The sequence below is a fragment of the Phycodurus eques genome, unplaced genomic scaffold (genome assembly GCF_024500275.1).
Source record: "Phycodurus eques isolate BA_2022a unplaced genomic scaffold, UOR_Pequ_1.1 contig_284, whole genome shotgun sequence".
Classification (NCBI taxonomy): domain Eukaryota; kingdom Metazoa; phylum Chordata; class Actinopteri; order Syngnathiformes; family Syngnathidae; genus Phycodurus; species Phycodurus eques.
In genome coordinates this window covers 33,850-47,770 of record NW_026904281.1, presented here as the reverse complement: position 1 = coordinate 47,770, position 13,921 = coordinate 33,850, and the positions used below count along the sequence as shown (strand labels likewise).

At 42.0% G+C, this 13,921-nt stretch overlaps 1 protein-coding gene across 3 annotated transcripts; it reads right to left on the bottom strand.

Moving 5' to 3' along the window:
• Nucleotides 1-6,697: 6,697 nt before the first annotated feature.
• LOC133398701 (uncharacterized) lies at nucleotides 6,698-12,977 on the bottom strand. Of its 3 annotated transcripts, none has more exons than XR_009767984.1 (2): nucleotides 7,990-11,974; nucleotides 6,698-7,214 (listed from the first exon to the last, which is right to left on the bottom strand). XR_009767984.1 is itself a non-coding variant. In XM_061670018.1 (2 exons), exon 2 carries the CDS (start codon nucleotides 10,849-10,851, stop codon nucleotides 8,893-8,895), a length of 1,959 nt encoding a protein of 652 aa, XP_061526002.1. In that variant the 5' UTR covers nucleotides 10,852-11,575; nucleotides 12,899-12,977; the 3' UTR covers nucleotides 7,221-8,892. The 3 variants fall into 3 exon arrangements, 1 of the variants encoding a protein (XP_061526002.1); XR_009767985.1 differs by having other exon boundaries at nucleotides 8,728-11,974; XM_061670018.1 differs by lacking the exon at nucleotides 6,698-7,214 and adding an exon at nucleotides 12,899-12,977 and having other exon boundaries at nucleotides 7,221-11,575.
• Nucleotides 12,978-13,921: the final 944 nt, after the last annotated feature.

The window sequence follows — 13,921 nt, the reverse complement described above, 5'->3', positions numbered from 1 at the left end:
TTGAGGACTTGCACGCTGCCAGAACTAAGACAAGGGCGTGCAAAATCCTCTCGGACCGTCTGCACCCCGGTCACCAGCTCTTCCAGCTCCTTCCCTCAGGTAGGCGCTACCGATCAACGCTAACTAGAACTAGTAGACATTCCAACAGCTTCTTCCCTCTTGCGATCAACTTCTTAAACACCTAACCTATAATTCCATTACAACAAGCTGGCAATTTTTTGACTTGAGTTCGTTGTCACATTTCTGTGGGGCCAATTATTTATTACTTGTGCACTCACTGTAGTTGTCTCGCCATGCTGCACTATTTGCATATACTGGCCACTCATGCCAGAGTAGCATCTGCTCCATTTGCACACTGATTGAGGAGTATCTGTAACATTTGCACAACCGACATTGTCCCAGATGATCGCACTACTTGTCACTTTAAACCGCATACACTCCTTGAAGTCTCAGCGCCCTTTGCACAATGGTCATTGCACCGGACTATTGCAATATTAGTCGTTCGAACTGCTCTAAGTGCTAGAGGACTCTGCATCTTTTTGCACAATTGTTTTTTGTCAATGTCTTTATGTCCCCAAAGTGTTCTGTAAATTGACTGTTTGTTGTACTAGAGCGGCTCCAACTACCGGAGACAAATTCCTTGTGTGTTTTGGACATACTTGGCAAATAAAGATGATTCTGATTCTGATTCTGATTCTGATTCTGATTCTGATGATAATGATCATGATGATTATGCCAATACCCATAAAATATGTGTGGTCTTTTACTGAATTTATAGAAAAGACACAAAGTTACATGAATTGTGAAACCAATGCTAATGTGAAAGACTAAACTGCAAACTATACTACAAATATGGAATGCAGAGATTGAACTCCAGACATGCTAATATACACACAGGGCAGATTCAGTCATTTTTCACATTGTTGAGTTTGACAGGAACCTTATTTTTGTTTCACAGGATGGATTCAAATTTTCGAAAATTCCTTCAAGAGCAAAGAAGGTTAGATGATAATGTCATTGCCACCTTTATTGAAGAGAAGGTATGTACCCCCTTGTAAACATTTGTCGTTTCATCGAGATGTATCTTCAAGGCAATGTTTTTGCTTCATATACGTGTAGTGTGATATGGTTGATTTTTGGGGGGAGTTTGTAAATGTGCAATATCAGTCTCAGTAATCAGGGTTTATGTGGCGAAGTGAGTTTGCACACAAATTATTTTTGGCAGGTGGTGAGTCTAGTACACAGTGTAAATCAAGAAGTACATAAACTATTTTACATTAAATAAATAGCCTAACTCTAGTAATTGAGTGCATGCACCAATGAACTCGTTTGTGAATATCAATGTAAGTGTGTGGCAAGGCAATTATACATTAGGTATGGGTTATATACAGTCCTATAAGGCAATGCAATCTTGCAATGTGAACAGTGGGAAATATTCGATCAGCTGTTTCGTACAGTTGCTGCTGGCAGCTCGATCAGAAAAAAGAGCTCTGTTATTGTCAATCATTTATCTACCTGGCTGTAACAAACATGTTTTACTCTCTCGGCTTTTAACTCATTATGTTTCAAAATTATTGATGATCATGCTATGTAGGTATTGCTACAGCTTCTTGTTGAATTACAAATGTTCTTCTTTTTTCCTCAGATTGGTTGCTACGCTGTCCATGCAATGACAGATCAGCAGCTGACAGAATATGTTCCCAAAATTGGAGACCGAATTGCAATACGTCAGTATTGCAGAAGAGAAGTGGCTGTGTTTGAAGGAACCAACACAACCATATCCAAAGCAACTGAATCTTTGATTTCAAAAATTAAACAAAAGCGGGGATCCAACAATGGCCTTACAGATGAGCGTGTGAAAAAACTTTCTGGCAATTCTAATGCCTCAAAAGAACAACGCAATTATCAAATGGGCCTATTTGAAGAGAATCAGGGCAGATTTGTGCAGGTGAGACAGAGAAGAGGGGGAGGCACAAGACATTTAAAGGCCCCAAAGAATACAACGTCACAATTAATACAAATAGGCAAAACACTATTTTTTCAGGATGGAAAAAAAAATAACAAACCCGGTCACTGAGGACCCCCCCCCCCCACACACACACACACACACACTTGTTTGGATAGGTGGTTAAAGCTCAACATAACACTGACATTTTTTCTCTCAGAACTGTCAATATCAATCGATTCTTTTAGCCTATGTAAATAAATATGCTAAATGATACTCCAATTAATTATTCATTTGATCACATTTCCATTCTACAGTGTAATTGGAAATCTAAACAGAATTCTATTCCCCCCTACAGAACTGGTGTGATATTTGACAAGTACTGGTATTCATTATGGATCAACAAGAGCTCATAGAGCTTTACTTTCATTTGGGACTTAACTACAAACACATTCTGCACGTGCTGAGCTCCAAACACAGGATTGATCTTAGTTTGAGGACCCTCAAACGAATTCTGAAGAAGCATGGATTGTTCCGCCGAATCTATTATGGCCACCCAGAGACAGTTGTGGACTTTATCAGGGAGGAGCTACAAGGCTCAGGGGCTTTGCATGGCTACAGGTGGATGCACACAAAATGCAAAGACAGGGGGCTGCACTTACGTAAGTAAGATGTACGCCTGCTCCTTTCCACGATTGACCCAGAGGGCACCGAATTTAGAAGGAGAAGACGACTGCACAGACGAGCATACTTTGCCAAGGGTCCAAATTTTGTCTGGCATGTTGATTCGTATGACAAATTAAAACCATTTGGCATTTGTATCAGTGGAGCCATTGATGGTTTTTCAAGGCGAATTCTGTGGCTGAATGCATACCATACAAGCAGTGATCCAAAAGTCATCAGTGGCTACTTTATTGAAACCATTAAGGAATTAGGTGGATGTGCGCGCATCGTGAGATCTGACATGGGGACAGAAAATAGTTCCATCCGAGATATGCAGCGTTTCCTTCGTGGGACCCACAATGATGTTCATGCTGGTGACAAGAGCTTTGTTGTTGGGAGAAGCACATCTCATCAGAGAATCGAGAGTTGGTGGGGCTTTCTCCGTCGAGAGTGTGTGGAATTCTGGCTGGACCTCTTCCACAGACTGAAGGATGAAGGACATTTTGATGCCGACCTACTGGACAAGAATCTCATGTTGTTTTGCTTCCTTGGTTTAATACAGGCAAGTAGCAACATTTCATAGGCATTTTGCATGTGTTTACTTCGTGTTGGCCATCCTCTGTGCCATATCATGGCAAAGTTACAAATGTGCTCTTTTATATTTTTCTTCCCATGAATGGGACTTTGAATTGAAAAAGTTCAATGGCATTGCCCATTTGCAAACATATTAAACCTTTGCCCCTCAAAATAACATTCAACATTGGTAAGGAGCAATTTCTAGAAGTTTTCTGCGCCATTAGAAACAAATTGTATTTACGGTGCAGTCTCACTGGATTTTATTCTTTTGGCATAGTAGGCCTTGACAGGCATGTGCACAAACATTTTTGAGGACAGCTGGTACAAAAAAACGTAATTGTTGAAATTTTTGCTGTTTTATTAAAAAAGAAAAACTGAAATATCACACAGCCATAAGTATTCATACCCTTTGCTGTGACACTCATATATTGAACTTGGGTGCTGTCCATTTCTACTGATCATCCTTAAAATGGTTCTACACCTTCATTGGAGTCCAGCTATGTTTGATTATACTATTGTTATTTTATAATACTATAATATTATATTATTTATTTGTTATTGATTATGTATTATTATATTATAGTTTGTATTATCTTTATTATTTATTTATTATTACAATGACCCGAAGCACACAGCTAAAATACCGAAGGAGTGGCTTCAGATCAACTCCGTGACTATTTTTGAATGGTCCAGCCAGAGCCCTGACTTAAACCCAATTGAGCATCTCTGGAAAGACCTGAAAATGGCTGCCCACCAACGTTCACATCCGACCTGACAGAACTGGGGAGGATCTGCAAGGAGGAATGGCAGAGGATCCCTAAATCAAGGAGTGAAAAACTTGTCGCATCATTCCCAAAAAGACTCATGGCTAAATTAGCTCAAAAGGGTGCTTCTACTAAATACTGAGCAAAGGGTCTGAATACTTATGGCTCTGTGATATTTTAGATTTTCTTTTTTAATAAATCTGCAAAAATCTCAACAATTACGTTTTTTTTCTGTGTACATTAATGAGGAAAAAAATGAAAAGTTATTTTAACAAATGGCTGTAATATAACAAAGAGTGAAAAATTTAAGGGGGTCTGAAAACTTTCCGTACTCATTGTATGTAGGCAGCGCGGTGGACGACTGGTTAGCATATCTGCCTCACAGTTCTGAGGACTGGGATTCATGTCCCGGCCTCGCCTGTTTGCAGTTTGCATGTTCTCCCCGTGCCTGTGTGGGTTTTCTCCGGGAACTCCGGTTTCCTCCCACATCCCAAAAACATGCATGCTCGGGTGATTGAAGACTCTAAATTGCCCATAGGTGTGAATGGTTGTTTGTTTCTATGTGCCCTGTGATTGGCTGGTGACCAGTTCAGGGTGCACCCTGCCTCTCGCCCGAAGATAGCTGGGATAGGCTCCAGCACGCCCGCGACCCACGTGAGGAGAAGCGGTACAGAAAATGGGTGCATGGGTATGTATGTATTTAATTTACAGGTCATTTTTATTTCTGTTAATACAGTAAAGACAGTCGATAATACAACTATTAAAAAAGAGGTAAGGAGAGGTTACAAAGGATATAAAAAGTCAACACAAATGGCAGATTTTTGAAGAAGAGAGGGGCTGGGGCAAAGTGGGAGCATATGTGGAATTCTCCCAAGGACTCAAATAAATGCCCATCAGATTTCAAATCACTTGATAAAATTGTGGACAGAGAGGGTTATTTATTTATTTATTTGATGGGGGGGGGGAATGGGCTACAGCAAACAAAGGGCACTTTTTTTGCCCAGGGCAAAAGGGCAGGTGCTTGAGCACCAACTAGTGGGTATGTGTACACGCGCCTGTTCCCTGGTGAAAACTTGAAAAGGATGGAGTTGTCAGTGGTGAACTGTTAAGATGCCAGACATTACTCTACTGGTCTGGATCTGATGGCTATGCAAGTCTCTGCTGACTGGAAAGCTACTTTTTAAAATAGGTTGTTATTACAAAGAGGATTATGTCTAGCCACAAATATGGTCGTGCTCTAACAGTCAATTGTTCGAACAGTCATTGTTTCAACTATGATTACGGTATACTAATAAAAATGTACAAGTTTACCTCAATATGGACACAGAAGCTGGTTTGACCTCAGTGAAGTTTTTAGGAAAGATGTTGAAACTGCTGTGAGTTTTTTTTCCTTCACTCTCACTTTGCCACAAGAGTACAGAAGGCATCCATCCACATTAGTAGAGGTGCAATTGTATACTTAAATGAGATGCTACTTCAATAAAAGGTGTCAATTTTAAGTTTTTATGATATATTGTTCCGTTAACCAATTTGTTATGACAATTCTTTTTGTAACCCCTGTAGGATGAGTTGGATTCCACCAAGGAAATGTGGAACAGCCATCTGATTCGTCCATCCAAGAACGAGCGGGTGCCTCATGGTCGGCCTCATGCAATGTTCATGGTACCTGAGCTGTATGGCACCCAGGACCTTTTGTGCCAAGTTGGTGAGGAGGACTTTATGAGGTGTGAAGGTGACTGCATCCACCGCAATGATGTTGCTTGTGATGCTGATGTGTTCACTCTCTGTACACATATAATGGCACAGAACAACCTTCAAGTCCCAGTCGATGGATATATGGCCATGGACAACTACCTTTACTTGAGAGAGGAGCTCATTTCACTTTTAGGCCTTAGTGGATAAAGGTGTAAAGGGTTTTAAAGTCCTATACAATTTCTAACATGTCATATCATCCAACCAATGTATGTACCTCTTAACTCCAAATGACATGCATGCATCCTCTCTTCTGGATGATACAACACCTGATTTGCCTCTGTAATCCAGCAACCGGAATGTAAAACCCCTGCCATATTTTGAATCCACCTGATCATTTAAAAAAGCAGGTGGACATCCCAGATCCAGAAAGGAAAAATATAATAGTGCAACAAACAGTATTACCCTGAAACCTGCTTTATGAAAATATGCATAGTACATTGCATAAAAACTTGCAGTAAGAGCAGCAGAACGGTTTTATAAAAGGAGGGGGAAAAGTACTTAAAACTTGCATGACAATACCTGTTAAAGTTGTGTGTAACCACACCAAAAGTGCTTCTTTTGTCAAAAACAATGTGCAAATGTAATGTAAACAATGTCAACTCAGTGTAAACAAGTAGACACTCTGGGTGGTATGAATAGAGGTGTTTGACCCAACTTTCAGCGCAAGTGTATATAACAATGAACCACATAAAAGTGCATAATCAGCCAAAAATAATCATCTGATCATCCCACAGTACATTATAAAAGACCCAAAAACACATTCTGGACAAGGTAGCTACCAAACTGTCCATCAAATGCAACAGTATCTGGGTTTATCAAAGGTTTTTAACTATTTAAATTAAAATACAGCTAAAAGAACAGCTGTCTTAACATGCTATCCTTCAGGTAGATAGGTGTTGGATTTATCTCACCAAACATTATAATGAATAAACACAAAAGGAATGAAGACGTTGGTCATTTTACTCATGAGGAGGGCGCATGGGAGATTGTTCAGGTTACAGCCTCTCAACACGCTCTAAACAATCTCCCCCGTCGCTCCTACATTTATTTGAAAATAGGAGGGTTCTACAAGACATAATGTTCTAAGCATTAAGCCACAACACACTAAGGGTAGGGTTTCAAGGTGAAAACATGGCACCTGCCACGTCCCGGCCACGTCCTTCTCTCAGATGATTCCTGCTGAGTCATCTTCTTGAAGGCGAGACATCTTTCTTTCTAAACATTGTCCATAATACTAATGCAAGCTAAGCAAATAAATGATAACTTCTACAATATATCTAACAATAGGGGAACAAAGATGTTGTGTTACAATGAAAACTAAATTATGTCCATCACCCACATGTTTGCATTAAGTATACTATCAAACTCCTCTGCCAACTCAGGGTAGGACCCATAGTTTTTGGGCAACTCCAGAACACAGCCACACGTATGTGACATTGGTCTCCTTGTAAATGGGTTCTCTGGCTCGAAGAATCGCACATAGATCTTCTGAGCAACTAAAAGATCTGCACCTTTGGACAAAAAAAAAAGATATTAGTTCCACACCACATACACCAACCACTCCACACTCGAGAACCCATGTGGCTGTCACTTTCAATTCATGCTCTCTCGTTGTTGGTTTTGCTAGTTCTGTATCCATCAATTGACTATATGTGCATAGACCCACACTAAAACAAAGTTTTTAAAGGGCCTATATCATGCCATTTTAAGACTTCCAAAGTCAACTATTGGCACATATAAACTAATATATTACTTTTGCCACTATAGAGGCAAATTAAATATTAAATATTAATTAATATTAAATATCAGTTTTCCTGATCAGTTGACACAGTATCCTCACTGGCCAGTAGATGTCGTGTGTCCATCACACCAAGAGTACATCTTGAGGAATCAGGCATTTTCAGAAAAAAGTTGACACTTTGTTAGATTTATCTTACCCAACATTACAATGAATAGACACAAAAGGAATGAAGACGCTGGTCTCTTTTTCTCATGAGGAGGGCGCATGGGAGATTGTTCAGGTTACAGCCTCTCAACAGGCTCTAAACAATCTCTCCCGTCGCTTCTGCATTTATTTGAAAATAGGGAGGTTTCTAAGTTTACAAGACACAAGACATTAAGGGGAGGGTTTCAAGGTGAAAACATGGCACCAACACCTGCCACGTCCCGGCCACGTCCTTCTCTCTGATGTCATCTTCTTGAAGGCGAGACATCTTTCTTTCTAAAAATTGTCCATAATACTCATGCAAGCTAAGCAAATAAATGATCCATCCATCCATTTTCTACCGCTTATCCGCCGGGTCGAGTCGCGGGGGCAGTAACTTTAGCAGGGACGCCCAGACTTCCCTCTCCCCAGCCACTTCATCCAGCTCTTCCGGAGGGATCCCGAGGCGTTTCCAGGCCAGCCGAAGGACGTAGTCTCTCCAGCGTGTCCTGGGTCGTCCCCGGGGTCTCCTCCCGGTGGGACGTGCCCGGAACACCTCACCAGGGAGGCGTCCGGGAGGCATCCGAATCAGATGCCCCAATATCATAGGGTCTGAGGTGACGAACCCATGGCGACCATTGAGTCCAAAAGGTCTCTGCTTCCGTCCAGCCGGGTGAGTCAGTGTCCATTTTCGCCCAGTAGATGTCGGCGGTGGCACACGTCATGCTTGGTAGTTGTCGCTCTGAGTCCTGCATGTAGATGTTTGATGTGTCGTCACCGGAGCAACAGTAGGTGTGTCCATCAGGAAACTGTAATATCAGTCCATCCGGGCTGCACAGTATTGTTGGAGCTGTTTTGATGAGAAGATCCCTTCCCAACAGGTTGACAGGGCAATTGGGCGCATACACAAACGAGTGTAAAAGAGTTTCTGTAAAACACTGAGTAGGTACGGGTGTACTCATGTGCAGGATGGTTTCTTCACCCCGGAATCCAACAAGTGAAATGCCTTTTGCAGTAAGGGAACTTTCAGGTGGTAATGTTATAACGGTTGAATGTCTGGCTCCCGTATCGACCATAAAAGGTCAAATAGTTCCTCCTACCGTCAGTCCGATCATTGGTTCCTGCAGACCGTGGCATGTGGATTCGGGGGCCCATCATTGTGGATACTGGCCCCCAGACGGTGGCAGGTGCTGTTGGTTCGGCACTTGAGGGTAAGACTGCTGCTGGTGCGGTGGATATTGTTGAGTCATATCCTGCTGCTGTTGCTATCCGTATCCCCTTCCGCTTTGCTGGCCATAACCACGCCTGTTGAATCCTCTAGGCGGGCCACTTCCTCCTCTGCCTCCGCCCTCCAGGGGACGCGCTCGGCAGTCTCTTGCCCAGTGTCCGTTACGACCACAGTTGAAGCATTGATATCTGCCAGCAAATGGAGCACCTCGACCCATGAATGGCCCTGTTTGATACATCATGCACTCAGAAACAACATTAGGTAGCGAGGCTCCAACGGAAGCCACAGGTGTGATTTTAATATTTTCTTCTTGTTTTTTGAGACTTTGTAGTTGCATTATAGCTAATTGTGATTTGGTGGTTCTGTGTTTCTCATGCTTTGACTCTTTTTCTTTTGCATGTCTCCTCAGGTGGTGTTTCAGATGTGACAACCAGCGAGCATGATCTGCTCCGGGAAGGTCCGGATTCGCCTCCATGGCTTGCACCACAGACTTAGGAACGCCCTTCAACACTGCTGCTCTAAATACTTGAGAATACAGAGCAGAGTCAGTTGGCAAATGGCCTGTTTTTGAAGAATATTCGACAAGAGCGCGGTCAATATATGCCGCTGCTTCCACATCTGTTCTAGGAGCAAATACTAAGTCGGAAATGACTAGATCAGGAATGGGAAACAACGCGTTTAGTGCAGTGAACAATGTTAAGTAATACTCTCTTGTGAGTGCCTCATTGTCCATTATACTTATCAGACCAGAATTCTTCATCAGTGTCTCCAGTTGGGAGAGAGGACACGCATGTGTCAACAATGCGCGCATGTCTCCTGCTGTTAAAATTTGTCCTGTGACAGCCCTTTGTACCGATCTCAGCCAGTTCTCTCCTCCATTCTGCATTGGCGGAAGTTTCTGCATCAAAACACTTAGATCAGAAGGAGAAAGAGGTTTATAAAACATGGCAGTGGCTCCAGTAGCCGGATCAACCTTGGCCAGCATTGGAGCTTGGACAACAGTTTGAGAGCGTGTCATTGGTCGCAGTGGAGTGGATTCAGCAAAAAGGGGCGCACTTCTATTTTCTTGTGTCTGTTGTAACAGGGAGCCCGGGTGTGCTCCTGACAAAGTCTGCACTTGGCACCTTAAGTCAGCCATCTGATTTTGCAAATGTGCGATGTGATAAGTGTTTGCTACCTGATGGGGGAGTCCCTTCTGAGCTTCTTCTGCTGCTATCTCCTGTTCCCTGTGTCTGAATATTTCATCTCGTTCCGCGTTATCACGTTGTATCTGTTCTGTTATTTCAGCGTTGACAGTTCTCTCAAAACGGGAGGCACGCGCTAAAAGCTGCTCTCTTACCTTTTGTGGCACTTCAGGGTGTCTATTTAAGTCCACCGTAAACGCTCCTATTTGGTTTAACTTTTTATATGGTTCTCCGCGCATGTTTGACACTTTTTCCAGTCTTTCCTCGAACATTTTAACTGAGGCGGTTACGCCTGCGGCCAAATTTTCTGCTGCGTGCTGAATCAGGGGTTGACGTTGTTTCGATCCCACCGAGTCAGTACTGCCATTCCAATCCACATCTAGAGTTCTTCTATTTACAGATAAAATAGGGGCTTGTATGTTTTGCAGCGTCTGTCTCGCATCTGCATATGGTGACTCAGTGAATGGGTTCACTGGCCCTTTTGTATCATTTATTTCCAATTTACCACAATACGGCGGCGGTGCGGACAACGGCTGAGTCACACCCACCCCACTGTATTTTATTTCTTTTCTTGATTGTTTTAATGCACATCCCATTGCCAGCATTCTAGCTTTTGCCATTACTTTTTCTGTCTTTTTGTGATTTTCTCTTACCTTCCTGCCTTTAGTGGACAATTTACTCATCTTCTCTATTTCCTTCTCCAACTGTTTTTTTCTTTTTGAACATACTCTCTCGACTTCCTTCGTCAGTGAAACTAAACAAGCAGCAGTTGATAATGCAGGAAACCAGCCATCCTCACAGCATTCATTCATCCATTTATACAGTTGTTCTTTCTTTCCCTATCTTTCTCAGACAATCCTCCCACACATACATTACATGCAATTTTTACTTGCTCACTTAAGAGTATTTTTTGACCATGGTCTGGAATGACACGCAAGTCGAACCAGTCCGATTCTCGATTGAATTCCCATTCCATTTTTCAGCTGTTTTTTTTTTTTTTAAGTACTTATTTTTTGTGGATCCACAATATACCTTTATTTCTCATACTTCAAAGACACTTGCTTATTAGCCAAACAAAAGCGTCCGAGCCTTAATTTCGCAAAAGTGGTCGAAACTTTTTTCTCTGAAACAAAAGTACTTGATATTTCATCCAAACAAAAGTACTCGAAGCTTAATTTATCAAAACCACTCGATATTTATTCTTCTTATTCTCACCGGTATTTTGTGCAGAACTTCCTATACAAGGGTTTACAGACTTTAGGATTTCACTATAACATGAAACAAGTCAACCTTATATAGCAAATTATGTTATTTAAAGTTCATCCAGTCAAACATTCAATTTAGATTCCAATAGAACATAAATTCTTGCCTTGTATCAGTCGACAGACAGAAGATCAATTGGGAGGATAAATGTCCTCTTACCTTACATTCGTGTGGGCCCGATGTTCTGTCTGTCGCCCAACACCTCAGCCCGAAATCACGTCCGGGGTCACCAATTGTTGAAGGATGATTTTCTCCGCCAGTCCTTCGCGTGTTCTTTGAATTTCGGATGATGAGAATGTTGGGGTCAGAATCAGAGACTGGAAATGAACTTCTATAAGATCTTTATTGCAGAATATTCTGGGCACAAATGTTCTACAGGCAAAGGCTGCAGCTGCTCAAATGAGCTCAAATGTGCGCTTTCTCAGCGTTCAGTGCAAGATTTTAGACAGTGTTCAGGGCGGTGTTTAAAGCTTGAGCAGGGTGGATCCAAGGTCACAGCAATAGCTCTTCTTGGCACAAAACATCCTGTTCTGCGGCTGACATGTAGTTTTCACAGTTACGTGATTATCAGAACATTTTAATACTGAGGTTAGGTTACACAACATAACAGTGCAAAAAATAAGTCTTTGTATGATCATGACATCAGTATATCACGTGCGAGTGCCTTCAATAGACATACACCGAAGTCAGCATCCAAATGCACAACGCGCATTGCGGCGCGTTCTCCCCTGACTGCTCATTGCCAAGGATGATGATGATGATGAAAGAGTCGTCAAGCAATAGAAGTGCACCCAGGAAATATATTTATTTTAGAAAATAAAGTGCACGGCAATCTACGGAAGCGTATTGCATTCACTGGGCTAAAAAAAAAAAAAAAAAAAAAAAAACTCCCGTTTTTCTGACCCTTTCTTTCTGTTTTTCGGACTAATTTTTGTTCCACCTCTTTTTCTGACTATTTTTGTCTGTTTTTCGGACTAATTTCCCCCCCCCCACCTGTTTTTTTGACTATTTTTTTCTGTTTTTCGGACTAATTTTCTAAAAAAAAACGGATTTTATCACTATTTTTCTTTAGCGACAACTGCAGGAAGTTGTTCACGAATTTGTTCATGAATTTAACTGTAAAGGGTATTAAAACAGTAAATTACTGTGAATTTGCTCCACATGGACATCTCCACGGTGTGCCTCGTATACCTTCTTTCTATTCCAGAAAAACAAACGTCCAACGTATGCATGAAAAATCACCGTTTTGCGGCACTCGACAACTGGACATGTCCCCTCACTTAGTTTGATCCGATTGACTGCTAATTTGTTTAAAATACTCCTTTCATCCTTGTTTTTCAATTTGTGTCGCTCACGAAGGTGCTTTGCAACAAAGTCGAGGTTTCGTTTGCAAAGTGGGCACGTGGTCCTTGTCTTAGGCTAGGTCATTCTGCCGAAGAATGGAAAAAAAACACACACAAAAACGTAGGCATACAAACACGTTTGTATTGCATCAAAATGCACATTCCGGCGGACATGAGACGAGACCCAACGACAACGAGTGGTTTGTGAAACAACACAACGCACAAAAAGTGGTTTGGGAAAACATTGCCTTACCTTGTGAAACCGTTCAAGAAAAAGGAAAATACGCTGGTAAGCGGCAGCTCTGACTCACTGAAGACCTCCCGGTTCAGAGGGCAGACTGTGGAAAAAAACCCACCCACTTGCTACCTGCATGTAGATATTGGCAGATTGCTGGTGGGGGGGGGGCGTTTTGCAGCGAAGCGCAACCACTCAGCGGAGGAGGGGGCAGGGCCGAGGCTTGTGAACATGAGTTGGTTGAAGGCGTAAATCAACGTTCGCTGACACGAGTGACATTTGTAAAATGCTTCACAATTACTGTGGCGAACGAAAACTCACCTTTAAAGCTTGCGGGAAGTCCAGCTCATTTTTAAAGTTTAAAAAGCGGACGCCGACACCGCTTGCATTTATAAAATACTTCACTATTACTGTGGCGAATTAAATCTCATCTTTAAGGCTCGCCGGGAGTTTAATTATTTTAAGCTACAAATAGATAACTCCCACACGAACATTATCGCGTGCGAAGGTCTACTGTTTTTGTCGGCTTGCTTTTATTTTTGGCCGACCGAGACCCTGATAATTGCGGCTGGATAGTTTGTGTGTGTGTGTGGAGGGGGCGGATGATCAAGGCGAAGGTTGTCACAACTGACACCCAATGCGTGAAAATCAAAAGGAAACACACAATTCAAATAAAATGATAGGAGGGGAAACGGGATGCTCTCTTGATTTTTAAAGGTTCAAAAACAGGTTGGCTTTGACACACAATTGCAACAACATGCTTGAGATGAAGGCATCCGGCAAGATACCACTCTTCGTACATAATAAAAAAAAGTTGCAAAAAAATAAAAAGAGGTTTGGAAAAAACCGGCGGTTTAACAACAGAAAACGAAGTCAGCAACTGCCAGCCACCAGCTCACCTCACCACATTAAAAATCACCAAACGAACGTTATAAACGTGTTTAAGCACCTGAGTTCGAGAGCAGGGAGAAATCGACACGTTACGATGCACACTCCATGCACCTAACTGTTTAACTGCCCTGTTTTGGATCCTTTTTAGCG

Coding starts and splice junctions, on each gene's coding strand:
- LOC133398701 (XM_061670018.1), bottom strand. CDS start 10,851: ATGAATGAATGCTGTGAGGATGGCTGGTTTCCTGCATTATCAACTGCT.